This window comes from Hypanus sabinus, chromosome 7 (genome assembly GCF_030144855.1).
Source record: "Hypanus sabinus isolate sHypSab1 chromosome 7, sHypSab1.hap1, whole genome shotgun sequence".
In the NCBI taxonomy this organism is placed as follows: domain Eukaryota; kingdom Metazoa; phylum Chordata; class Chondrichthyes; order Myliobatiformes; family Dasyatidae; genus Hypanus; species Hypanus sabinus.
Window position 1 is genome coordinate 92,647,622 of NC_082712.1, and position 12,859 is coordinate 92,660,480.

General features: G+C 45.1%; 1 protein-coding gene across 3 annotated transcripts in view; it reads right to left on the reverse strand.

The window, feature by feature from the left end:
* Positions 1-12,859, reverse strand: part of LOC132397001 (uncharacterized) — a 50,217-nt gene that overhangs the window by 13,482 nt on the left and 23,876 nt on the right. For 2 of the 3 annotated variants that reach the window (XM_059975197.1, XM_059975198.1), the window contains exon 1: positions 4,091-5,563. The exons of the other annotated variant lie outside the window; for it this stretch is intronic. In XM_059975197.1, coding sequence (XP_059831180.1) covers positions 4,091-4,148 — 58 coding nt within the window. In that variant the 5' untranslated portion in view covers positions 4,149-5,563. Of the gene's footprint in view, positions 1-4,090; positions 5,564-12,859 lie in introns of those variants that run through there. 3 annotated transcript variants of the gene reach the window in all.

The window sequence follows — 12,859 nt, forward strand, 5'->3', positions numbered from 1 at the left end:
CCGCATCCCCCAGGCCCAGCACTCCCCCACACCAGACGGTGATGCAGCCAGTTAAAATGCTCTCCACAGTATATCTGCGAGTGTTTTTGGTGACAAACCAAATCTCTTGAAACTCCTAATGAAATATAACTGCTGTCATGCCTTCTTTGTAGTTGCATCGATATATTGGATCCAGGTTAAGTTCTCAGGAACACCCAAGAATTTGAAATTGCTCACTCTCTCCACTTCTGATCCCTCTATGAGGACTGGTGTGTGTTCCCTCGTCTTACCCTTCCTGAAGTCCACAATCAGCTCTTTGGTCTTACTGATGTTGTGTAAGGTTGTTGCTGCGACACCACTCCACGAGCTGGTATATCTCGGTCCTGTACGCCCCCTTTTTCTCCTTCTGGGGCACCATCGGGAAAGTGACACATACGTACAGTTCTGAATCATACCATCAAATGTTATTGCTGTAATTCAATTTTTGTATTTACTCAGGTTGTCCTCTTTTGCACATTGGTAGTTTGTTGGTCTTTGTGTGTAGTTCTTCATTGATTCTGTTGTATTTCTTTGTTCTACTGTGAACACCTGCAAGAGGATGAATCTCAGGGATGTATAATGGTGATACATATGTACTTTGATAATGAATTTACTTCGAACTTCAATGTTGTTGCAGCTATATAAAACTTTAGTCAGACTGCAGTTGGAGTATTGTGTGTAGTTCTGGCCACCAGGTTGAATTAGGGTGTAGAATTGTTACGTTTGCATGTATTTTTATATAATTGCTGAGCAGTTAATTGTTCATTGAATTTTACAGCAATTACAGAATAGTTGCTTCTGCATTTTTCCAGAAGTTTCTTAGTTTGCAGTAGCAGGTCTCACACCACTTGAATGTGGTGATAGGTTGTCACTGGCATTTGTGTTACATCTTACCTGGGTATGTGGGTGGTGGAGTGGAGATATATCTCTACCAAAGGAGGTGTAAGGAGCTCCTTACACAAGTGTATATCCGGTGCACATCACAAGTCCTGGTTATGCAACCACTGGCGCCAGGCAGACAATCTTTGAAGAGTATTGATAATGGCTAGGGTAACCCATCTTGTAAAGACACTGCTCAGCAGAAAGCAATGGCAAACCATTTCTGTAGAAAACTTTGCCAAGAACAATCATCGTCACAGAAAATCTTCCCCTTCAGATCCCCTGTAATCCTTGACCAACACACACTAAAAACTGGAGGAACTCAGCAAATCAGGCAGCATCTATGGAAATGAATAAACAGTCAATAATTTGGGCTGATGCCCTTCATTCCCTCTCACCTTAAATCTGTGCCTTCTGGTTTTAGATTGCCTAACTCCAGGACTGTGATTATCCACCTACAGTGAGCACGTCTACATGAAATGCTGTTGTAAGAAAGCAGCATCCATTATCAGGGACCATCACCACCCATGGCGAACTCTCTTCTCACTGCTGCCATCAGGTAGAAGGCACAGGAGCCTCAGGACTCGTAGCACCAGGTTCAAGAACAGTTACTACCCCTCAAACATCAGTCTTTGAACCAAAGGGGATAACTACACTCACTTGCCCCATCATTGAAATGTTCCCACAACCAATGACCTCACTTTAAGGATTCACTATCCCATATTCTCATTATTTATTGCTATTTATTTATATTTGCATTTGAACAGTTTGTTGTCTTCTGCACTCTGGTTGATCTTTCATTGATCCTGTTACAGTTACTATTCTATAGATTTGCTGAGTATGCTCACAGGAAAATGAATCTCAGGGTAGCGACATATATGAACCTTGATAATATCTTCCCAACTCTTGGTTTCAAATATCCCATAATAGGTTTGAAGTGTTGCCTGAATTACTACAACTCCCTAACACATCCAGCACCCACTCCACGCCTCACATTTCCAATACCCAAGAAAGGAAAAGCCGACAATAATTAGTGGTTACAGCCCAGTAAACCTCAGGAGAAGCTCTCCCCACCATGGAGCACATCCACAAGGAAGCAGCATCCATCATCAAATACCCCCACCATCCAGGCCATGACCTTTTCTCGCTCCTGCCTGTGGCAAGGAGGTACCGGAGCCTTGGGTCCCACCGTGTTGAACTGATTCCATAACCTATAGACTCACTTTCAAGGACTCATGTTCTACAATCCCTGCTCTCAATATTACTTATTTACTTTATTATTATCAGCTTTTCTTTGTATTTGTACAATTTGTCTTCTTTTGCACATTGGTTGTCTGTCAGTCCTGGTGAGAAGATTTTCATGATTGAACATACAAGAGTACAGCTTAGAAAAAGGCCATTCGGCCCACAATGTTGTGCTGAACCAGCTAAAAAGCACATCATAAACACTCAAACACTAATCCCTCCTCCCTACACAATCCCTCCATCTTCCTCACATCCATGTGCTTATCCAAACATCTCTTAAAAGCCTCTAATGTATTTACACCACATACCAGGCAGCACATTCCTGGCATCCACCACTCTCTGAGTCAAAATACCCCTCACATCCCCCTTGAACCTACCCCCCTCACTTTCATTGCATGCCCTCTGGTATTAGACATTTCAACCATGGGAAACAGGTACTCCCTGTTAACTCTATCTAACTCCCTGTCTACTCCATCTAACTGCCTCTCTACTCTATCTATCTCCCTGTCTACTCTATCTAACTCTTTGTCTACTCTCTTGTGTTTCTTTGTAATTACTCTGAATACCTACAGGAAAATGAATCTCAGGGTTGTATATGGTGACATATACGTACTTTGATAATAAATTTACTCTCAACTTTCATTATAACCACAGAACTGGTGATTAAATCTTAAATTCTGTTACCAAATATTAACAGGTGCAGAATGGTTGGGGAATCTCACTCGATTTTACAGGAGAACTTTATGGGTGGGAGCTAAAGGAGAATAAACTAATAAGTGGCAGATGGTATACAGTGCTGGGAAGTGTATGATCTCACACTTTGATAGAAGGAACAAGGACATAGACAGGAGCAAGTTCAAAATCAGAGGTACAAAGGGACTTGTAGTTAAGTCTGCAAGTTAACTCAACCAGACTTAACCTGCAGGTTGAGTTTGAGGAAGACCAATGAAATGTTAGCATTCATTTTGAGAAGATAAAGCAAAGATGTAATGGTAAACACAAAAGATTCTGAGATGCTGGAAATCCAGAACAACACACACAGAATAATGGAGGAACTCTACAGGTCAGGCAGCATCTATGGAGAGGAATATAAAGTCAACATTTTGAGCCGAGGCCCTTCATCAGGGGCATGGGTCTCAGGAAGACCAATATGTCTTTCTAGAATATAACAGCAAGGCTGTAATGTGGAGGCTTTATAAGGCATTGGGCAGACTGCAATTGGAGCATTGTGAACAGTTTTAGACCCCTTATCAAAGAAAGGATGTACTGGCATTGGAGAGAGTCCGAGGTTTACAAAAATGTACTCACTGGAGTTTGGAAGAATGAGGGAGGACCTTATTGAAACCTACCAAATATCAATAGAGTGGATGTGGAGGATAATTTTAATAGATGGATAGTCTAGGACTGGAGGGCACAGTCTCAGAATAGAAGGAGACGAGGAGGAATTTCTCTAGCCAGAAGTTGGTGAAGCTGTGGAATTCATTGCCACAAAAGGCTGTGGAGGCCGAGTCTATGGCTTTATTTAAAGTGCAAGTTAATAGGTTCTTGATTAGTAAGAGCTTCAAATTTTAGGAGGAGATAGGAGAATGGGTTTGAGAGGGGAAATAAATCAGCCATGATCAAGTGGCAGAGCATATTTGATGGGCTGAATGGCCTAATTCTGTTCCTATGTCTTTTAGACGTATCTCCAGAGGTGGGAACATCACTGGGTCAGGGATCTCGGAGGGTTGTAGAGGGTACAGGCTAAAGGCTCAGGTGGCAACATGGAGGGATTATGGACATTCGGCTCATCAATTCCATACTACCATCTAATCCTGATTGATCTCAACTTTCCCACCTTTTGTGACCTTTCGTGCCTCCTCCACAAATCATGAATCAATTTCAGTCCATCTTAAAAACATCCACAGAGGAGAGTTCCAGCCTCTGAGGGAGGGGAAGATTCACTTACCTGTCACCTGGCAGGTAAGCAGAAGGCAGGCCAGCAGGATCCAGGAGAGTGGCTCCATTGCAGAGAGATGCTGTGTCGGGACACAGGGAGAGACCCTCGACTCAGAGCAATGGGGACTTCGGGCACAGGGTGGGTAGATTTCTCACACAGTGCAGGGGAGGAGAGGAGGAGAGAGAAAGAGAGGTAAAAGAGAGGAGGAAGAAAGAACGGGGAGAGTGAAGGAGAGGAGGTGGAGAGATAAAGAGGAAGAATGAGAGACAAGGGAGCAGAGAACGAACGGGAAAAAGAGAGATGTAGGGGAAGAGAGAGGGAGAGAGATGGGGAAGAGGAAGAGAAAATGTTCAGAAACAGAGTCCCGATAGGGAGAGAGCGAGTGAGAGAGAGAGAGAGATTCCCCAAACACGGAGCCCTGAAGCAGAGAGATTTCGGAGAGTGACCGAGTGAACCGACACGCTGAGAACACAGGAGCAGAGAGACTCCCAGGGTCTGGAGGGAGAGTTCCCCCGGTGAGATTCACGGACAGAGAGACGGGGGAGAGGAAGCTCTCAGTCTGGGAAGCGGGCACAGGCAGTCGGTGAACCGCCGAGGTGGTGAAGTGGTCGCCGAACCGTCGATCCACGCAGTCGGGTGAACACGGAGTGGACGCACGGACTCTGAGCGAAGAGTGACTGAGGCAGATCTTCACCTTCCGCCTTACCCATATCTTCCAGCCAGAGTTTGCAGTTACATCAGAACGGGGGATTTACTTACTTGTATTTGTCAATGTTTTACAGAAACGAAAGGGGCAGGAGCTGGGAGGGAAATACCTAATCAGAACCGAACGCTTATTGGTGCTGAGATCCCAGAGGGAAGGAACCACACCCTACTGTGGTGTGGACTTGGAAAGGTGAGCACAAACTCCAGCTAACTCCCTCTCTATCGGAATGACATTGAGGAGGCGACGTGGGAGCGGAGAGTGCTCTCTGTAACATTCGGTGAGATCTACACCCACCCCCCAACGCTGACACATACACACACAAACCTATCACTGCCATCTCAGACAAACTTCCCATCCTGTGCCGACACTCCGTTATTTGAGATCTGTCAGCTGATAATTGGTATCTTTGGGATCTTGCTATGAACTCACTGGCTGCAGGCATTTTACAGGACAACACGCCACAGATGCCCACACGGGATGTGAACATCAGGGGAATGCCGGGGACTTGGACCCCTTAGTTCTGAGCCCACTCCCCAAAGTTCAGTTTTATTGAATTGACTTCGTTTCTGACGTCCTTCACATGCATGAGGAGTACAAAAAAATCCTTACGGTACATCTCCGTCTGAATGTGCAATCATAGTAACACATAGGGCCAAACGATACAAGGCCAAAACACAATACGTATATCACATACAGCTCACAAAATAAATTAACACAATAACGTTAACAGAATATTTCAAACCAGTGAGCTGACATAAAGAGCATAAAACAGTAAATTGACATAAAGAGCATATACAATAAAAATGCAGTATAATGTACAATATATACAGTATAATGTTGCTACCTTTTTAATGGACGGCAAGGTAGTGTAGCGGTTAGGATGATGCTTTACCAGACCAGCGACCTGGGTTCAATTCCCTTGCCCAGAAGGAGCTTTACGTTTTCCCTGTGACCACGTGGGATTCCTCTTGGTGCATTCCAAGTATGTACCGGTTGATAGATTCCATGATTGGGCTAGGATTAAATTGGGGCTGAAAGGCCTACTCTGCTCTGTATGTCCATCTAAGGTCCTGTGTCCTAGTGGCTTTGGGACATCCGGGGATGTCCTCCACGGACCTGTCCTTCACACCCACGCAAAGGTTTCCATCTTGGACCCTTCCCTTTCCCGAGATTGGGCCTGAGCTTCGGATTAAGGTGGCATTGAGGTTCACAATGCTTCATGTCCTGGTACCTGTTGACACCACCTTCCTCTTTCTGGAGAACTTACGAAAGTGAAGCACCCACAGGCTGTTCTGCCCCCTCGAAACTGTCCCGTCACTCGGCAAGGTCAGGGATGACCTGCCCACCTCAGCCCCACCTTCCTGAACACACCTCAACATCCACATATCCACCAGTCCTAGACACTTGGTAGGGCACTGAGGAGTGTGGTAGAACAAAGAGATCTGGGAACATATCCATTATCTCTTGAAAGTTGTGTCACACATACAGTGGGTAGGGTCTTAAAGGGAGCTTTTGGCATACTCATTATCACCAATTGTGCCATGTTGTATGATGTGGGCGATCTTGTTCTTGGCATATTTCTGTAGAAGTGGTTTGCCATTGCCTTCTTCTGGACAGTGTCTTTACAAGACAAGTAACCTCAGCCATTATCAATACTCTTCAGAGACTGTCTCTCTGGTGTCAGTGGTCACATAACCAGGAATTGTGATCTGCACCGGCTGCTCATACAACCATTCACTACCTGACCCTGATTGGGGGGCTAAGCAGGTGCTACACCTTGCCCAAGGGTGACCTGAAGGCTAGCGGAGGGAAGGAGCGCCTCACACCTCCTTTGGTAGAGACGTATCTCCACACCGACACCCACTTCATAAATCAAAGTATTGAGTACAAGAGTTGGGATGTTATGTTGAAGTTGTATACAACATTGGTGAGGTCAAATTTGGTGTATTGTGTACAGTTCTAGTCACCGGCCTACAGGAAAGATAAAATTATGCTTGAAAGAAAATCTCCTCCAAGGACCCTGTCTACATTTCTCGTTGCCTTGGTAGAGCGTCCAACAGAATCACAGACTCCACCCACCCTGAACTGAGTCTCTTCTCCCCTCTCCCTTTGCACAGGAGAGACCAAAGCCCGAAAGCAGCTCAGGGACAGCTTCTATCCCACTGTTATAAAACTATTTAATATTTAATAGTTTTATATTGCCCTAGCAGAATAAACTGGACTTTAGACCTCACAATCCACCTTGTTATTATTTACACTTTATTGTTTACCGCACTGCACTTTTTCTGTAGCTGTTACACTTTATTCTGAATTGTTACTGTTTTACCTTGTCCTGTCTCAATGCACTGTGTAATAATCTGATCTGTATACAGTATGTAAGACAAGTTTTTCACTGTATCTCGGTACATCAGACTGTAATAAACCATTATCACTACCAATACCAAGATATTCTCCATTCTAATAAAAATTCTAATTGTAATAATATCTCATTCTTTAAGATCCCACTACCTATTAAATGCTCCCAATGGTGTGAGACTCAAATGGCCTCAAATGGCCTCTGACAACCAACTCCAGCTCCTGACTTTCATGTCTGGATTAGCTACTAAGCTACTGACTGGAGAAGGGGCAAAGGTAGGCTACTTGTGCCTTAAAGCCGGTCGCTTCAGGTAGATGGGGCTCGTCAGCCGTGGTTGGCAGGCCATTTTGGAGAAGGAAAACTCTGATCTCAAACTTCTGCTGCTGTTGGGCAGTATCCTCTCATGGGAAGGTCTCAGGAGTAAACCTTGAGGGAAAAATTTCAGAGCTGAAGTCCCTAAGGCAGTCAATGTTGAGTTCACTGTTGCCTGGCAATGCTGCTGGTGCCAAACTGTTGTTTCTTTAGGTTCATCAAATGCGTGGAGGGTAAGATTTCTACAGGGGCAACAGCTTACTCTCCATAATGTACTGCCCTGACTTGCATATCTAGACAGCTGAGACATAGCATCCACGATTGGCCATGAGTAATAGAGGCCTCAGCAACAAAATTAATATCAATGCCAAAATTAATACCAAGATATATTCTATTCTAGTTCGAATAATAATACTACTTGTAATAATATCTAATTCCAATATTGGATTCTAATTTCCTTGGTGTAAAGAACCATTTAGATTTCAATTTTACTGTGTGTCTTCAGGCTCTTGTACCTCCTCCCCAATGGTAGTTGCACAAAACCATGACTCTCTACACTCATGACTGTGTGGCTAACGGCATCCAAAAGTTCATCGATAATGCAACTGTTATGGGCGGAATCTCTGATGGTGACAAGGAGGCGTGTAGTAGCAAGACAGATCAAAGTGAAATTTATAATCAAAGCACATACATGTCATCACACAAATCCCTGAGATTCTTTCTTTATCTTCAGGCATACTTAGCGAATCGGTAAAACAGTAACTGTAAACAGGATCTGTAAACTGTGCAAATGCAGATAATAAATAAATAGCAATAAATAATGAGCATGTATTAACAGAATAAAAGAGTCTTTAAATGAGTGTAGTTACCCCCTTTTGTTCAGGGGCCTGATGCTTGAGGGGTAGTAACTTCTCCTGAACCTAGTGGTCCAAGTCCTGAGGCTCTTGTACCTTCTACCTGCTGGCAGCAACAGGTTGTGAGGATCTTTGATAACGACGCTGATTTTCTACAGCAACGTTTCATGTAGATGTGCTCGATGGTTGAGTGGTGTCACAATAACAGCCTTGCACTCAATGTCAAGATATTGACTGTGGACTTCAGAAAGGAGAAGTCAAGACAACACACTCTAGTCCTCTTTGAGGGGTGAGCAGTTTCAGGTTCCAGGGTGTCAACATCACTCAAGATCTATCCTAGGCCCTACGTATTGACACAATTACGGAGAAGGAACAATAGAGGCGATATTTCATCTGGAGTTTGAGGAGATTTGGTTTGTCACCAAAGACTAACAAATTTCTACAGATGTACCATGGAGAGCATTCTGACTGGTTACACCACCGTCTGGTATGGAGGGAACTTTGCACAGAATCGAATAAAGCTGCAGAAGATTATAAACTCAGCCAGCAACATAATGGGCACCAGTCTCCCCACCACTGAAGAGAGGCAGTGCCTCAAGCAGGGGCAATCATCATTAAGGACCCCCATCATCCAGGACATACTTTTCTTTAAATTACTTATTGAGATACAGCTCGGAATAGGCCCGTTTGGCCTTTAAGCCACACTGCCCAACAACCCCCGATTTAACCCTAGCTGATTTAATCATTATGGTACAATTTACAATGAGCAATTAACCTACCAAGCATTAAGTCTTTGGACTGTGGGAGGAAACCGGAGCACCCGGAGGGAACCCACGTGGCCAAGGGGAGAACATACAAACAGCGGTGGGAATAGAACACAGGTTGCTACCACCACCCCCCTCCCCCATGCTGTTTTAACTGCCCCCATCAGGGAGGAAGTACAGGAGCCTGAAAGACCCACACTCAACATTTCAGGAACAGCTTGTTCCACTCTGCTATCAGATTGCTGAATGATCCGTGAACCCATGGACAGTATCGCAATGTCTTGTAACTTCAAAATATTAAGTTAATCGAAAGGAAGACATCGGGAGTCCAGGAATACAGGTGTACTTTGAGTTTAAATGAGGCACATGTGTATCAGGTGACTGTGAACGAAGAGACACTGAAGCTGATGGGTATTTGTTTTGTATCTGTCTTTGTTCAGCACAACAAGCAGGTATCACTCTACGAAGAAGAGGCATCCCTGACCCAGTATTACACAGCATTTTACATGCTGAAGATCAAAAGGTAACAGCAGGACAATTCAGGACATGGGCGATCACGGTCTTTCCATGAACGTGATTGTTCTTGGCAAATTTTTCTACAGAAGTGATTTTCCATTGCCTTCTTCTGGGCAGTGTCTTTACAAGATGGGTGACCCCATCCATTACCAATACTCTGTAGAGATTGTCTGCCTGGTGTCAGTGGTCGCATAACCTGGACTTGTAACACACACCGGCTGCTCATACGACCATCCATCACCTGACCCTGATCGGGGGGCGGGGAGGGGCTAAGCAGGTGCCCAAGGTTACCTACAGTGAAGGAGCACCTACACCTCCTTTGGTAGAGATGTATCTCCATTCTATCACCCGTCCATCTGTACTATCATCCTATTCCTGACCTAACTAGCCCATGGTACAGAGAGTGATCCAGAATTGAGTTGCTGCTCTTTAGCCTCTTCCCTAATTCTCTACACTCACTACACAGGACCTCCTCCCCCCTTCCTCCCTCTGACGTTGGTGCCAATGTGCCCCATGACCTCTGACTGCTCATCCTCCCTCTTGATAATCTTCGGCAGCCACTCTGAGACATCTGCACCCCACCAGCCCAATTCATCCAGTCATCTAAAACCCTTCTGGTTGTACCTGCCCGTCTCCCTCCCCAGTCTGAACGTAGAACAGTCCAGCACAGGAACAGGCCCTTTGGCCCTCAATGCTAGTCCATAACACGATTCCAAATTAAACTAAGACCCTCTGCCTGCATGTGATATGTATCTTTCCATTCCCTGCATATTCAAGTTTCGTTCTAACAGCTCTTCTTGATTAGTCAGGGGATGAAAGGTACAGGAAGAAAGCAGGAGATTGGGGTTAAGAGTGAAATGGATCAGCCTTGGTGAAATGGCAGAGCAGACTCAATGGGCTTGTAAACACAAAGTACACTACAGATGCTGGGGTCAAATCAACACGCACAAACAAGCTGGATGAACTCAGCAAGTTGTTTTTATGTGTTCCTTTGAATGTACCCCTCTCACCCTGAGTGTGTGTGTGTGTGTGTGAGAGAGAGAGAGAGAGCGAGCCAGTGTGGAGATTGCACATTCTCTCTGTGACTGTGTGGCTGCTGTTCCTTCCCAAATCCGGTAGACGTGTGCGGTCACTGAGTTAGTCAGCCACATTTTTACGAGTATCAAAACTCCAGTATTAAGGTTCAAGGTACATTTATTGTCAAAGTGTGTAGGCAGTATACAACCCTGAGATTCATCTTCCTACAGACAGCCATACAACAAAGTAAATACTGGAAGCCGTTCAACCCCCACCACGCACAAAACAACAGCCATTGTAAAGGACCCCACCATGAGGGACATGGCTCTTCTCACTGCTACCATCAGGGAGGAGGTTCAGGAGACCCACACTCATCGATTCAGGAGCAGCTTCTACCCCTCCATCATCCAATTTCTAACCAGTCCATGAACGTACCACCTCATTTTTATACCTTGCACTGTTCTGCTACTGTACTGAGCCAGACAGGAGGCCGTCGACACTGCCCAGTCCATCACCATCACCAGCCGACATGCCATCAAGGGCATAGATACTGAAAGGTGCTGGAGGAAAATGGCAGCAATATCATGAAAGATCCCACCCACCCTGTTCATGGACTATCTGTCCCAGTCCCATCGGGGAGGAGGCCACATAGCATCAACGCCACGATCACCTGACTCAAAAAGCCAGGACAGTGTCCACATCACGGTGACTCGATACCAGAGCTGTGTTCCGTCCACACCACGGTGAATCGATACCAGTGCTGTGTTCTGTCCACACCACGGTGAATCGATACCAGTGCTGTGTTCTGTCCACACTCCTGTATGGGTCAGAATGACTGAAAGTAACCTTGTCACGCTGTCGTCAATTCATTTCGTGAGCCTCTGGAAGGTCCGTTGTATTTTCTGGCCAAGAAAGATCTCCCACCACACCGTATTCCTTCAGTGTCACCAAGAGGACATGGCCGCAATCATCGTGAGGAAACGTTGGAGAAGGATTGGGCACGTGATGAGAAGAGAGGCTAACTGTGTCCTTGGGTCAGCCCTTCATTGGACCCCTGAATGGTGGAGGAAACATGGGAGACCAAAGGCAACGGCGCCATGCCATAGAGGTAGAAATGAGGATCTTGAAGCACACCTGGGGCACAATATAGAAGACGGCCAAGGACAGACAGAGATGGAGAACACACATTGCTGTCCTAAACACCAGTGGCAAAACAGGCAGTAATTTAACCACTTCTGTGCCTCCACCACTTTATCATTTCCTGTTCGAGTCTCTTACTAGACTCCTGAGCCTAATGTCACTTTGTGTACGTACAATCAGTCTGTGTAGGTATATCAGCTATCTTATGTATTTCTATATTCATTCTGTTTTTGTTTATTATTGTGTTCTTTATCTTACAATGTTGTTTTGCCACCTTTGGACACCAGAGTGACAATTACTTTGTTCTCTTTCTATACAGGAAATGAGAATAAACAATCTTGAATGTTCCCAAATCTTAAAGACAGCACATTTCACACCTGTCAGTGATAACAAACCTGACTCTTGCAACGGGAATGTGAGCTAGCAACAGCAGAGTGTGCTGAATGTTTCTATCATGACACGTATCCCCTTATTTAACCTCCAGGCAAAATCTCCGGAATTTCCAAAGGGAAAAACCCTGGAAAAGTTCAGAGGAGAATTTAGCTGTTCTGTCAAAAAAAAAGAAAAGAAAAGAAAGCACTTTCAAATCACAGCACCTTTTATAGTGGCATGGCTGTGTGATGGAGATTGCATAGAGTTAAAGCTCTGGGCTTTCTAGCAGTGACTTGTTGGACCATTGAAAGAATTTTCAGTAGCTTTATTTTAGGAATTGGAAAGGGCACAAATGTATACTTATGTGTGAAGTCCAGGGGGAGAGAGCTGGAATGAGTCAGCAGTTTGGAATCTGGGAATCTAGGAGGAGTCGATGGGAATGTGGGGTTTATGCAGAAATGGGCAGCTGATGCTCAGTGCAAACCTGATGGGCCGAAGGGCCTGTTTCTATGCTGTATCACATATTGCACTGAGGTTCCTACCCGCCCAGGTTGATGGGCGCAATACCAGTGTGCCAGTTAGTGTGATGTTATTACAGGGCATGTGACCTGTGTTCAACTCTCACCGCTGTTTGTAATGCTATTACAGGGCCTGTGACCTGTGTTCAATTCCTGCTGCTGTTTGTAAGGAGTTTGTACGTTTTTGCTGTGAACTCGTGTTTCCTCTGATTACTGAGGTTTC